The following is a 15,114-nucleotide window of genomic DNA, read 5'->3' on the forward strand; positions in this document are numbered from 1 at the left end:
TTCATGGCTCACATATATTTTACATGCAAATAAGAACTCCCTTAGCTCCTGACTGGCGTGTCCAATATGAAATTCACATTCAATATGTTAAAACTGGAGCTCATTTCCCCCAAAAACCTATTCCTCCTCCCATAGTCCCGATTTCAGTGAGGAGGCCCTACATCCATCCAGGCATGTAAGTAAAAAATATGGAAGTCATTTTGATTCCTCCCTCTTACTTACATGTCATATATTATGAGTTATTGCCTTAAAATCTCATCTCTTACTTAACATTTCCATTAACTTTGTTTAAAATCTTATTTTTTGCTTGAACTATTGCTCAACCCTTTTAATCAACCTCCCATTTCTAATCTCTGTCCTCCAGATTAGTGTTGCCCAGATCTTTTAAAATGGAAACTCAGTAATTTAATTTCTCATGTTAGAAAACTCCTATGATCCTGTATTGTTTAAATTACAGTAGCAATCCAATTCACTTGGTATGGCACACAGATTCTTCATGATCCAGTCCCGGAACAAAAATCTAATCCCTCCACCCAATACTCCTCACCATCCCCTTTCCATGTGGTTAGGCTGAGTCCTGGCAGTCACAATCATACTGTTTTAGGTTCCTCGGTTTGTTCATGTTATACCTGCTCCTGCGGTGACCTCCATCTCCTTGTCTACTTAAAGAAAACATCACTATCATTTACTCACCATAATCATTACCTCCTTTCTGACCCTTGTCCCCTATCCTCCAGCACTGACAATTTACTTTTTAAAGAATACCCGAGCCAGCACCGGTTTGGCTCAGAGGATAGAGCGTCAGCCTGTGGACTGAAAGGCCCCAGGTTCAATTCCGGTCAAGGGCATGTACCTGGGTTGCGGGCACATCCCCAGTAGGACATGTGCAGGAGGCAGCTGATCGATGTTTCTAACTGTCTATCCCTCTCCCTTCCTCTCTGTAAAAAAATCAATAAAATATATATATTAAAAAAATAAAATAAGCCGAAACTGGTTTGGCTCAGTGGATAGAGCGTCGGCCTGCGGACTGAAAGGTCCCGGGTTCGATTCCGGTCAGGGGCATGTGCCTGGGTTGTGGGCATATCCCCAGTGGGATATGTGCGGGAGGCAGCTGATTGATGTTTCTCCCTCATCGAAGTTTCTAACTCTCTATCTCTCTCCCTTCCTCTCTGTAAAAAAAAAAAAAAAAAATCAATAAAATATATTTAAAAAAATAAAAAATAAAATAAAATAAAATAAAATAAAAAATACCCCATATATATTTCTCTACCCCATGTATATTTCTCCTAGCACCTATATTATTTTGATTGCATTTAACTGATGACATGTCTACCAGACTTATCTCTTGAGGACATAGAGTATATGTTACTGCTTTGAATCCCAAGTGCCTAGCACTGTACTTGGTGTATAGTTAAACTGTCTGCTCACCTCGCTTATTTATTAACCGCACCCTCTTTCACTCTCAGAGTGTCTTGTTCGCCAGATAAGTTATATATGGTTGCCCTCCACATAATACATGGTTAGTCAATGTTTGAATGAATGAGTGAATAAGCCTTAGTTTTCCTTAATTAGCTCTGCATCTGAGCACTTACTATACAATATATGTAGTGAGATTTCTTTTTAAGTTAATGCCTTTTTTACTTAGCTTCACTCCACTTGACTTAATATTACTTCAAGTTATCTTGGGTAACACAGCTCTCAATTGCTTTTTGGACTAGCTTGCATGATTTCAGAGTTTGCGGTAGCTTGTCTCATTTTGTATTAATGAGGGACATTTCCTGATGCCAGAATTTCAAAAGCTCAATGAATTAATAAAACCCAGAGAGCCCCGCAATGGAGGCTGATATGCAAAATTAAAGTTGTTACCTAGCCCACACTGCTCTGTTTTATCCAGTTCATTGCAGGTGGCGCCAATTAGTTTGTTTTGCCCAAAACAAAAATGAATTCCGTTGGCGTCTATGCCCTTTCACTTGCGACCAATAGAAACCCAGCATTCAGGACACCAGGTGCCCTTACTTCCGCTTCATCCGCCGAGTCTCCAACTTCTGGGCCAGTCCGCCTCGGAGTCCCCTGGGCGCCAGCGGCCGGGAGGCGCGGCCCCGGGGCGCGGGCGCCATGAGCGCGGCGCACGGCGGATCGGTGCGGACGCTGCGGGTGCCGGGCCGCCACGGCTACGCCGCCGAGTTCTCCCCGTACCTGCCCGGCCGCCTGGCCTGCGCCGCCGCGCAGCACTACGGAATCGCGGGTGAGGCCGGGCCCCGCCGCCGGGGCGGGGGCGGGTTCCAGCCGAGCCGGCTCCTCCCGCTCGTCGGGAAGCACTTCCGACAGCGGACGGCGCCGCAACCGAACGCCAGGGGGAGCGGAGGAGCCGGTCGGCCCCGCGCCCCACTTTGCCCCTTTGCCCAGTGTGGGGAGCTGGTGTCAGTCCCCCCCCCCCTCCGGTTACGGTGCGGAAGTAGCTGATGGAAGATGCCCGGTGGCCCGCGTCCTTGTCCTTATCCCTTGAGAGCGCACCGATTCCGCAGCCGTCTGACACCCCATCCCCCCAGGCACACGCTGCCCTGGAGAGAGTGTGTTTAGCCCGCGGGGCCCCTCGGACCGGTCGGACCCACCACAGCACCTGGACAACCGTCCGCGGGGTCACCCCAGTGCCTGTTGGTTCGTCCCGTTCCCCGCAGCCAGCATTCGGCCGTCGGCGGTAAACCGAGCGCCCCCGAGCCGGCGCTCGAAGTCTCCTCGCAATTGCCATTATGAAATGTATTAAGTTCTGCCCTCACTGCTTGTTGTCTCAGCAGGAATACAGACATTTACTTGCAAGCACTTATTTGGGGTTTAAGTTCATTGTCATGGACTAGATTGAAATGCAGGGTTCCAGTCTTAATTTTTCTTCTCTTAATTCATATCCTAGCTATTATTGAAACACTGAAAATCTACGAAACAAGTCCCTACATATTGTCAGCTTCCTGCAGTAGTTTTTGTTTGGTCCTACACTTGAAAAAAATACTGTGATTTCCAAAGCTCGGAGGAAATATTTGCTTTCTTATATTTTCCCCATTAGCTCTTAGCGCTTGCACATTTAGATTGACAATAATTGCCCATCAGTCAGGTTGTAGACCCATGAGTTTGTGATATTTTAAATTAAAACCTTTACAAAAACTTTAAAGGAGTTAGTATTTAAAAACAAACAAACCAGTCAGGTATAAATAAAAGAGTCCCCTCCCCAGTTCCTATAACAAATAAACTTTTAAAATATGCTGGTCCCTTAATAAAAATAATTCATCTTTGGTATCTAACATATATTCTGTTCAGCCCTTTACCACCAAGTTTGTGGTAAATTCCACCGGCTATTTTGTCTTAAAACCCCATGTTAAATGCGTTTGAGATCTATTGGCAAGGCAGTGTGATGGAGCAGGAGCAGAGGCCTGCAGGTCTGTAAGCCAGAGGTTTATCACCTATAAATAGGGATGATGATAATACCCATCTAGGACTTTTATGTGCTTGGTACCTGCCTGGCCACAGAATCTGAACTCAAATATCTCCTCTGTTAGGGCTATTGGGATTCCAAGCATAGGTGAGATGGTAAGTTTAATATTTAATGATTGAAACACAATATAGAAAGACAAATGGAGAACACAAACCCATTATTTTGTAAATAAGGTCTCAATAACTTCAGGGAGAAATTCATGGTAGTAAAGTTGGGTACTCGGTGCTTGATCCCTCCTTGACCTAGATGGTGAGTTCAACAGCATGACCTCAACTTTTTTTTTCCCCTTAGGCTGTGGAACTCTGCTAATATTGGATCAAGATGAATCTGGGCTTAGGATTTTTAGAAGGTAAGATGGTTCTCTAATTATTAACTTATATGCATTCTCTTTTGCTATTAAAGCCTTAATAGAATTTGGTTTTGAATCTTCTTTATCCATACAATTTTTTTAAATTTTAAAATCTGCAGTATAAAAGAAACTTCAGCATTTCCATAGTGTAGAACTTATTTTTGCCATCAAGTTTGATATTTTTCTTCTACAGCTCTTGTCTCTTAGTGTCCATTTAGGAATTATAAAACTAAAAAATAAGTGAACTAATTAGTATATTGCTGTGTGACATTTGTATCTTTGCTCTCTTCTTAATGTTGTTTAGCTTCACTCATTCAGAAGCTAATTACCCATTTTGTAGATCTCTTTCCTGTCTTTCCATGCATGTCTTGTCTGTATGTTGGACTCAACACCTCCGTCAGAGCAGTCAAGGAGAGAAAGGAAAGGAAATGCTGTCAGAAAATAGCTACCTGCTCATGGCTCATGTGAAAGATTTATGGGAGACATTGAAATTATTGCTCTAAATTAGTATTTTAAAGTGCTTGCTAGTCCCGCCTCTGAACCACAAAAAACAGGGAGCACCCAAGTATGGCAGCATGCCCTCATGTAAATAGTGCTGTATTGCTAGCGGGCAGACCTAATTTTAATATAGCTTTACAGTTCTCTAGCTGTATGAATTAGGCTATTCTTTTAACCTCTCCAAACTTGTTTCTGCATGTGACAAGTGCCAGTTGTATTTATTTCTCATTGTTGTGAAGATCAGGTGAGATAGTATGTGTTAAAATGTGATAAACTTAAAAAAACTGTAATGTTATTTTATTTTATATTCAACTGCCTATATAACTAGATGTTTTTGTTGTAATTTTTCCTGGTATAGCTTTGACTGGAACGATGGTTTGTTTGACGTGACCTGGAGTGAGAACAATGAACATGTCCTGGTCACTTGTAGTGGGGATGGCTCGCTGCAGCTCTGGGATACCGCCAAACCCACAGGGCCACTGCAAGTCTACAAGGAGCACACTCAGGAGGTAGGAAGGGAGTCTCCCTGGGCCTATGGTTTTTCTTTGGGTGAAATGTATTTGGGGATGCAAAGTTGGGGAAATGTCTTCAGGGGATAAGAAGTTTAAGCTTTGGTGTTTGTCCTACAGGTTGTAAGTCACTTATTATTTGATTATTCAGACATAGACTACCTCTTGGTGGAAAGAGCTAGGAAAAAAGAAGAGGTCAGGTTTCTCATTAGTCAGTAGAAATGCCTCCATTAGTAAGCATACCGTGGCATCAGTTCCTCCAGAGGGGCCCGTCACTGTCCTCATGCTGTGGGAATATGCCTGCCATAATCTGCCTCAAGATGGAGGTAGGCGGACTTTTCACAAGACATCGCAAGATTGCCTTTAGGTCTTCAGTAGGATTCCAGAGGATTTTCAGAATATATTGGAGCAAGAGCATCAATTACTGAAGAGATTTTAAATCTAAATCTGGTTCATATTTCTAGATAGTGTGTAGCATAAAAAATAGTTTGATCTTATTAAGTTATATTAAAATACATCTATGTTTTTAATGAACATGATGGTAAAGACATTCTCTTTTGATGTTTTACTTTAAATGTCTAAACATTTTTCTTGAGGTAGCAATAAATCCTTAAATGAAAACTTGCAAATTTACTTTAAAATTTGTGTCTACACAGGGCCTGGCCCATAGAAGCCTTTACTTAGTAAATGCTTATCAGATGCAATATTAGTCTTTTGTGATAAAAGATTCATTATGAGGATTCCAGACATCATTTTATAGCTATAGCTGTTAAAAATCAGTGTTTCTAAAATTGTGAGTGAAAATTATGAAAAATTATAGTTTTTCTATTTTATTGTGAAGGCTCTTTGAATAAGGGTAGTTATAAATTATTATATTTTCATAGAATCACTGAAAATTAAGACAACTTTGGTAAAGAGGAACTTTAGTTTCAGGATATTCAATGCAAGAATTTCCACAGAGCAGGATGTCCAAAATGCAGACATTTTTGTGGTACCTTCCTGATTTTTGCCATATTCTTGTACTACATATAATTAATTAAAAAATTTTTTTTAAAAATATTTTTTCTTTCAAAAGTTTTTTTTTTCTTTTTATTAAATCTTTGGTGCCGTGTATTGCTTATCTATATAAATTCTAGGGCTGTAACTAATGGGTCATAAAATATCTAATTATGTTAAGTAGGCTATATCACTTAATGTTTTTCTTTAAATGAGCTTTATGTTATTTCATTTTAAAATAGTTACATTCATGAAACCATAGGATTGATAGCTAATTTAGTATGTATATTTATTAAATTGTAACATGTTAAAATAAACATATAATGAATAAAATAAAGTCTATGTACCAGTTAAAATCATCTCATACAGCCAGTGGTGTGTGTACTGCAGAATGGAGCAAAAGTAGGTTTACAGTTGTTTGTATGGAAAATAATGCAGTAATCTATATGAATAAAAGGGTAATATGCTAGTTAGACCGGACATCTTCTGGATGTCCTTCCTGACAAAGCTGGGCCCGGGAGAAGCTGCCCGCCTGCAGTCCCGGTGCCAGCAGCTGTAGCCGGCCAGTGAAGCCGGCCCAGGTCCCGGGTTCCTGCGGCCAGCAGGAGGAGGGAAGCCTGGGTCCTGGGTGCGTGGCTGAGGCAGAGGTGGTTAGGGGCGGTCAGGCAGGCAGGCAGAGGGGTTACGGGTGATCAGTTAGGCAGGCAGGCGAGTGGTTAGGAGCCAGCGGTCCCGGATTGTGAGAGGCATGTCCAACTGCCGGTTTGTGGGATTGCCCGAGGGGTCCCGGATTGGAGAGGGTGCAGGCCAGGCTGAGGGACCTCCTGCCCCCGTGCATGAATTCCGTGCACTGGGCTTTTAGTTAATCAGTAATAATAAAAGCGTAATATGCTAATTGGACTGGACAGCCGAACGACCTTCCAGACGACCTTCTGGACGAAGCTGGGGCTGCAAGGGCTGAGGCAAGCTGCCGAGGCAAACGACTGCAGCTGCGAGGGCCGAGCCCTTGCACGAATTTCATGCATCAGGCCTCTAGTAATAATAATTTAAGAATAAACTGTGTTTCATGTACTCACAACTGTAAACCTGCTTTGCCCCACCCTGTACATACTACCTTCTGGAAAATACTATTCTAGAATGTTCCTCATGATGGTCTCTCAGTCTTTGCTTCATTTCTGTGAAATTGAATTTCACTGTTTCCATAACTAGCCTGACTTTTAGATTGCTGTAATGGTTAGAAACAGCTCTCTTAAGCCCAAATCTATTCTCCAGGCAACCAACTGTTGCTTCTAATGCCTTTCTGTGAGGTGGTGAGATTAAGTCCAATCTCCCTTTTCCAGAAGAACCCTTGAAAATAGTCATCATGTCCCCTTCAGTCTTCTCTCTTCCAGACTGCACTTGTAATTCCTTTAACCTGTCCTCAGATTACGTGGTCTCTACATTTGTCACCCTCCTGGTAAACTCCTTTGCCGGGGTCCAACCCCAGCGGGTCCAGGGGTCCCCATAGGTGTGGACGGAGTCGGCGAAGAAGGAATGACACAGAGGCAGCGTTCAGTTGATCAGCAACCTAGCCAGGATCTCTAGCCCGGATCTCCAGAGAGGTTCTGCTTCGGATTTCCAGCGAGGTTCTGTAGCCATGTTCCCTCGCTAGGTTCTCCAGCCAGGTTCTGTCCAGGCTCTCCAGTCAGGTTCAGTGTCCAGGTTCCAGTCAGGTTCTCCTGCCAATCTCTGTAGTCAGGTTCAGTCCAGGATCCCTTGCCATGTTCTCCCGCTAGGCTCTGTCTCTAGGCTCCGAGGCCAGTCCCTGTCCAAGATCCTCTGGCATGCCCTCTCCAGTGAAGTCCTTCTGTCTCTAGAGAATGTTCTGTGTAGGTTCTGTGCCTAGGCTCTGTCTCTCTTGGTCCTGTCTTCCAAGCCCTGTGTCCTTAGTTCTGTGTTCTGAGTTCTGAGTGTTTCTGTCTTGTTACAACTGTATTTATACCAGTTGATTCAATCCTATCAATCTCTATTACAAAGGTTAGGGCGTTTCTTATCTCCATTACAGGGAGAAAAGATTATGTAGTTTAAGCATGATTGTGCGTAGTTAAAGTGATTAATTACCCGCCTGGCACTTAGTTGAGGGGTTTTATTCCCTCCCTAACTTCAGGGGAAAATCCCTACCTGGGGATTCAACCTTTCTCGGAGAGGTGACCTTGGTTAAAACACAGCGCCAAGAAGGTGAGCAAACATATTAAGAACCGTATGCTATATATGCCAGGTCCCTTGAAACAGCAAGGATGGACCGGCTCCCGGCACTCCTTTGCATACTCTACTGTTCTTTAATGTTGCTTTTAATATTCTATACCTAATTTATCCCATAAATGTGTTGATCAGTGCTGGGCTTTATAAGACTTTGCCAACATAATCTTGAGCCTCTAATTCTAATAATGTTACCTAATCTGGCTGTATATTTTCTTCAGCCATGTCATAGTGTTGGGTTACTTTGAATCTATTACTAAAGTACCTCAATCTTTGTTATTTGAACTGCTGTTAAACTAGGTTTACATCATCCTCTAATTATGTAACTTGTTTTTTTTAACTGAGGACATACTTTGTTGTTTGTTTGTTTTTTGTCAGACTATTATTCTAGATTGTCCTTCCTCATTTTCTTTTCAAAATTAGGATGCCTTGGCTGTTAGTATAATAAAAAACTGAACAAAAAAATGCATGCAATAATCAGAGTTTATTATTTTGCATAACCAAGCATATGGAGGTGGAATGGGTCTAGGCTTGGTTAATTCAAAGGTTGAGACAATGCCATCAAATACTCAAGTTCCTTCTGTCTTTCCACTCTCTTATCCTTAGTGGGTTTCTTTTCTTCTTATTCTCCTTATAGTTCCAACTATTATCTCATCACCCTGTGAGGTCAAAGAGCAAAAAAAGTGAATGTCCCTATCTTGGGAATTTACTAAAACCTTATAGCAGTACCTCTTCATCTCTCAGTGGCTAGAAGAGCATCACATGCCCAGTTCTAACTCTGTACCACTCCTGCTTTCACCTAAATGAGATTCATCCTTCAGATGAGGAAGGGACAGAGCTTTTCCTGAAGGACAAAGTTGGGGTTGTATGAACAAGAAGGAACCCTTTGTAAGCCAACCATCTCTATGTGCCATAACATTACTTCTTGTTTTTCTCACAATCCTCCTATATAATAAAAGCCTAATATGCTAAGTGTCCCGTTGTCCAATTGTCCATTCAACCAATCAAAGCATAATATGCTAATGATATGCTAAGGCTGCTCAACCTCTCGCTATGACGTGCACTGACCACCAGGGGGCAGACAGTCAACCTGCCGACCAGTCGCTATGATGTGCACTGATCACCAATGGGGGCAGATGCTCCCACCAGTAGGTTAGCTTACTGCTGGGGTCTGGCCAATCGGGACTGAGTGAGAAGGGCCGGACATGCCCTGGAGCCCTCCCGTGGTCCTTCCCCAGCTGGCCAAACTCCCATGTCCCTCCCCAGCCCTGATCATCCACCAGTTGGGTGCCTTGGCCTGGCCTGCACCCTCTTGCAGTCCGGGACCCCTCAGGGGATGTTGGAGAGCTGGTTTCGGCCCAATTCCTGCAGGCCAGGCCTAGGGACCCCACTGGTGCACGAATTCATGCACTGGGCCTCTAGTTGTTTATGAAACTCAAATTACACCAAGAAGGGTGATGAGTAGAGAATTGTAGGAATCTCATAAAAGTCATCCTCCATGAGGTTGTTACGAGAAAGAATTTCTGATGATCAACTTAAAACTCAGTATTATAATACCAAATATTTGGCTTTTTTTCATTAAAGAGAAGCACAGCATTTATTCAAAGTTTGTCTCTTATACCAAATATGCAGAGACACTTAAAAGGCTTTAAAGTCAAAGGAGAGTTTTGAGGAGCTAATAAAAATTTGTTGAATAAATTAGTAAGTGAATGATCACAGGTGATTCCTATTTTTTCCCACCAATGTGTCCAGAGAAACTTTGTTATACAATAGAATAGCACACAATGGGTCCTTTTCTCCCATGGGAGAGAGTTTAGAATGATGAACAGCATGGTTTGAATCCTGGTTCTATAACTTTCCAGTTGTGTGACCTTGGGCAAGTTACTTTCCCTAAACCTAGTTTCTTCATTTGCAAACGAGGATAATAGTTGGTGTTTTAGGTTTGTTGTGAGTGCTCAGAACAGAGCCAGCACTAAATAAATATGAGCTATTATTATTTGCTCTTATTATAGAAGGGTTGTAAAGGCATGAAACAAGTTAGGAATCTTCCAGTTGCTCATTTCACCACTCAGTGACTGTCTGAAAAATGTCCAACAATCCATTTTCAGATAGTCAGATAAGTAGGTACTGAAGCAAAAAGGAGAAATCCAAGACCTAGATATATTTTAGGCGTTAAGGAATGAAGGTCTTGGTGAAATGAAAGAAAATCATGGACGTTATTCCTTTGCATGGCTTCTAAATTTAGCATCAGAGCAGAAATCAAGTTCTCCATGTTAACTGGCAGCTGCAGAGCCGTTATGTCTTTTGGGCCCCATAAAATGCCTTTAGCTTAGACTGCTGCTGAGTGTATAATAGGAGTGGAAGAATAGGAAAATTTTTAAAGGTTCAGCGAGGAGAAAAAAGAGGGTAATTAGGAGTTTTATCTTTGTTTCTGTACTTCATGACTTACAGCACTGTGCTATGGGAAGCGAGTTCAAACTCACTTTAAATATGTCATAGACAGTGTTTATTTCAATGTCTACTTTTCAGTGTGCTTATTACCTTTTTTAAAAATAGTTAAAATTTGTCTTCACTGTCAAATGGCAAGGCTTATCAATTTGCTGAAAACTTAAAAGATATTTGATCCATTTAAAGTCTTTTTTATCATTGCTTATACTAGTAAAATGTATTTTTTAAATAACTATCCAACAAGTAGTATATTGTGGAGAAACTGTATTTAACTATACATTTCATAGTAAAGATGTGCCTTATTTTAAAACAGAGTCAATTATTTACCTCTTTGATAATGATAGTAGCTGACAAGATTATAATGATAAGTACCCAAAAAAAAACTATTAATGAAGAATGACAACTCATGCATTTAACACCATTTTGTTCTCTTTAGAAATGTATTTATATTTAAAACGATCCAATAACAGATTTGTCAACCAAAGAGATATCTATCCCTCCTCCCTCCTCCCTCCCTCCCTCCCTCCCTCCCTCCCTCCCTCCATTTCTTCTTCCCTTCCTCCCTCTCTCTCTTCATCACCCTGCTTGGTGTAGTTTGATTTTTACTAATAATTGTGAGAAAGACAAGAAATACTGTTGTGGCACATAGAGATGGTTGGTCAGAAAGTTATGAAAGGCCACTGAGATCCTGTCAAAAGGTTAGAAGATACGACCTGAAGAGGCTCTTATTGACTATGATGGGGCAATTTGAACATCAACAGGAATGACAGCAATGGATTGAAAAACTATACACACACATAGACACACTTATATGTATATTTTCACTTATAAAAAAAAAACCCCAACTGGTCACCATTGAAGATTACTAGGATAACTGCCTCATTCTGAATATTGATAAATATAGGTAAGGAATGAAGACATTTATCCTGCCTTTCCTATATGAATTTAATTGTGGAGTAAACAGTTGATGTGGAAAATTTCTTATAACAGAATTCTAGCTAATAAATGCAGGAGGAATAACATCACCATTTAGTAGCCCCTAAATAAATGACTTTAAGTAAGGGTTATGCATGGATGCTGAAACCGTTAATTTAAGACTGGTACATCTTATGAACAATTTTAGAATCTCTACAAGTGGATCAACCAGAAATTATATACCTTCTAATACAATAGGAAGAAAAAAAAAAGAAAAAAAAAGATTGAACTGAATCTAATGAAGCCTCTAGATCTAACTTCAATTTAAAGGAAATAGGAAAGGTAGAAGAAAAGTTAAACACCACCATGAGGAAACAATTAGCCAAGTCCAGAATATAAAGATACTACAGGACCATTAACTTTGTTTCTTCAAGAAATAAATGTCATGGGAATAGGGGGGCAGGCAAAGCAAGGTGGGGAAAGAGGACTTTCCTAGATTAGAAGAGACCTCAGAGATAGCACCTAAATGTAAAATATGGGTTTATTTGGATCCTGATTCAAATGAACTGTAAAAAGACATTTTTAAGACAATTGGGGAAATATGAAAATGGACAGTATTAGGTGATATTAAGGAACTTTTGTTCATCTTGTTGGGTTTGAAAATGGTTTTGTGCATATATAAAAAAGAAAACCATCCTTATCTTCTGAAGTATTTATGAGTGAAATTGTCTGATGTTAAAATACTCCAGTAGTCAATTATGGGATAAAACAAGATAGGCAAAATGTCAATAACTATAGAAGGTAAATGACAGATACCCAGGGATTTATTATTCTGTTTTCTTTACTTGTATGCACATTAAAAATGTTCTGTCATGAAAGATTAAAAAATTCATTTCACGTTAAAAGAAGCATGTAGCCCTTTCTACTCAGTAATTAAAAGTCAGTGTTCCTTTCCTTTGTATTGATACAGATAAGTGTGAACATTCCAGACAGTTTTTCTGTGATGATTTTTAATTAAATAAACCAACTTTAAAAAGGGCACTATTGTGCAGTAGATTAAAAATGGGCTCTTTGGGACTTAGTTTCAGCAATAAAATTTGTCCTCCCAAACTGATTTTGATGAGGTTTAGATTTCATAAAGTAGCACAAAATATTGTTCAGTGTCTTTTTCTTTTTGCAATTTTTAAATTAATTTTCTTCACCACTGCCAAGAGCAATTTCATAAGGTAGGCCTTTAGAGGACCCTGCTTTTAAAGCATAGCTGCGTATTTCTCTTCTTTTTTGTACTTTGACCATTTGCCATGCACACTGCTTGAGTGGTAGAGGAGGGGGAATTGGGAATAGGAAAAAGATGGAAGAGTGGACTATTGGGAGATGTGTTTTCCATTCAGATTTGTTTCTCTGCCCCTTCATTCATTCCAAAAACTTTAACTCCACTGTCTGCAGAGGCCTATGGGGAAGATGAACTAGTCAGGCAGGATCCTTACCCTTCTGGAGTCCTTGCCCCTCTGGGGAGAGAGTCCTAAGCTGCTGGTTATCTAAGTTACAATGTAGTCAGTGCTGTGAATGCGCAGCGTGCTGCAAGGAGGGGATGGGATGTCTTGTCTGGGGCAGAGGACGTCCTTGAGTCTGACAGGAGAATAGGAATTGGCTATTTAGGTGGAGAGGTCAGAGGAACAGGGTTAGCAGCAAAGGAAAGTGTGCTGGAAGGGGAAGGATTGAGCCTATGTGCCCAGAGCAGTGAGCATTTTGGCCCTTATGTTAAGATCAGTGGAAAGACATTGAAGATTTAAAATAATTTACTCTGAAATATTTCATGCATATAAAAGTATGTAAAAAAGGTATGATGAACACTTGTATAGTCATCTCCTAGCTGAAGAAATAAAACCTTACTGATACCGTGGAACCCCTGGTTATTGTCCTATCTCCTTTTTTTTTTTTTAATCCTATTCTTTTCCCTCCCTTTTTCCTTCCTCCTTTCTTCCCAGGAGCAACCACTATCCTGAATTTTCTGTTTATGTATTTTTTCTTTTAGTTTTACTATATATGTATGAATCCCTAGTCATGTGTAGTTTTGCATGCTTTTATCTTCCAGTAGTAAATAACAGCATGGATAAATCTCAGTGTAGAGTGAGGATTGTAAATTGCAGGAACTATATAGGATGAAATGACTGAAGGGCTTTGTGCAGGGGGGTTGACATTAAGTGTCTTACAAAGGTAATTTTTTTATTCAATGTAGATAACAGATTAGAGGTGAGCAAAAATGAATGGGGAGAACAGTTAGAAGAATGCTATAATCTAGCTGGTAGTTGATGGGTGGCCTCTTAAGAGAAATTATATACAAACCTGTAACCATGGCCCTTTGGGTTCTTGTCCCTCCTATTTGACCTTGCTCTTCCTCAAACATGACACACTTGTTTCATGCTTTAGGGTCTTTCCCTGTTCTTCTACTGAAAGCCTTTCTTCTCAAATCTGCAGAGTTTTCTCTTTTACTGCACAGAGTTCTTTGCTCAGAGCGGTCTTCCCTGACCACCATTGAGAAGTGACCTCCTGCCCTTGTCATTGTTTTCTAGTCTCCTTACTTGGCTTTGTAATTTTTTAAAAATTTATTTATTTATTTATTTATTTAATTTACAGCCTGTTTTCCCCGCTAAAATATAACACCCATGAGGGCTGGGACTTCATCTCTCTTGTCTTACATTTTACCCCCCACCCCTCAATTTGTGCCTTGTATATAGTAGGTGCTTAATAAATACTTGCTGAATAGATTAGTGAGTTGACTTAAGGTTGGGATGATGGAACTTATCCCAAACATCCTTATGGCTATAAACTTTTTCCAGTGCTTGAGGTTAATGCAAAACCCCTGTTCTTACTAGACATTTCAACTTGACTCTTGCTGTCACCTCAAACTCAGTGTGTCTAAAATTACACCTTATCTTCCTTCCTCCAGTCTTTCAGTTTGTTAAAGCCACCATCACTGACAGTCCCCAGGCACAACACCTTGGCATTATGCAGCGTTCACTAGTCCTAATATCTTGGTGCTTTCTGTGCCCGTATATATCTTCGGAGGAGTTTCTGGTCAGTGTTTGCACCTCTGCTTCCTGCTATTAACATTGTAGCCAGCCCTCAAGGCCCTGCTTGAATCCTCTCTGGGCATCAAGCTGAAGTTTCCACCCCAGCACTTTTATACTTATGTCTATAGTTCTTTTTTTTAAAACACAGTATCCTGACTTATACTGCTAGTTACTTACTTCCCCATGTCCTAATACTTTAAACACAGTAAAGTATTGGTGACTGGTTACTGATTGAGTCACCTTTATTTCCTTCTTCATTAATCCATTTTTAACCTCATCATGTGTGCCTATCCTTAGTGTTATCCAGAGCCCTAATGCTTGCCATGTTGTGTGACAGATAAGACAGCTGGCAGGACACTGCCATTAGCATAGTTTTCTTACCTCCAGCTTTTGATCTCATTAGGGCTGGGTTCTCTCTGAGCCTGTGGAGGCTCTTGCAGTTTTAAAAGGTGAGGGGTCATAGGGTTTCAAATCCTGTATCAGGCTGGAAATGGATAGAGGCAGTGGAGTGTGAGCTCATGATGTTAGTCTTTAGTTGTATTCAGTTATCTTTTAAAATGAAATCAATAGCTCTTTATATCTACTTAAAGCAGAGTTACAGAT

At 40.7% G+C, this 15,114-nt stretch overlaps 1 protein-coding gene across 2 annotated transcripts in view; it reads left to right on the forward strand.

Annotated features, from left to right (window-relative positions):
- The first annotated feature begins 2,016 nt into the window (after nucleotides 1–2,016).
- The window catches only part of PEX7 (peroxisomal biogenesis factor 7), a 65,441-nt gene continuing 52,343 nt past the window's right edge, over nucleotides 2,017–15,114 (forward strand). For both annotated transcript variants that reach the window (XM_059700441.1, XM_059700440.1), the window contains exons 1-3: nucleotides 2,017–2,245; nucleotides 3,776–3,833; nucleotides 4,690–4,840. In XM_059700441.1, coding sequence (XP_059556424.1) covers nucleotides 2,116–2,245; nucleotides 3,776–3,833; nucleotides 4,690–4,840 — 339 coding nt within the window. In that variant the 5' untranslated portion in view covers nucleotides 2,017–2,115. The remainder of the gene's footprint in view (nucleotides 2,246–3,775; nucleotides 3,834–4,689; nucleotides 4,841–15,114) is intronic.

Source organism: Myotis daubentonii, chromosome 6, assembly GCF_963259705.1.
Source record: "Myotis daubentonii chromosome 6, mMyoDau2.1, whole genome shotgun sequence".
NCBI lineage: Eukaryota > Metazoa > Chordata > Mammalia > Chiroptera > Vespertilionidae > Myotis > Myotis daubentonii.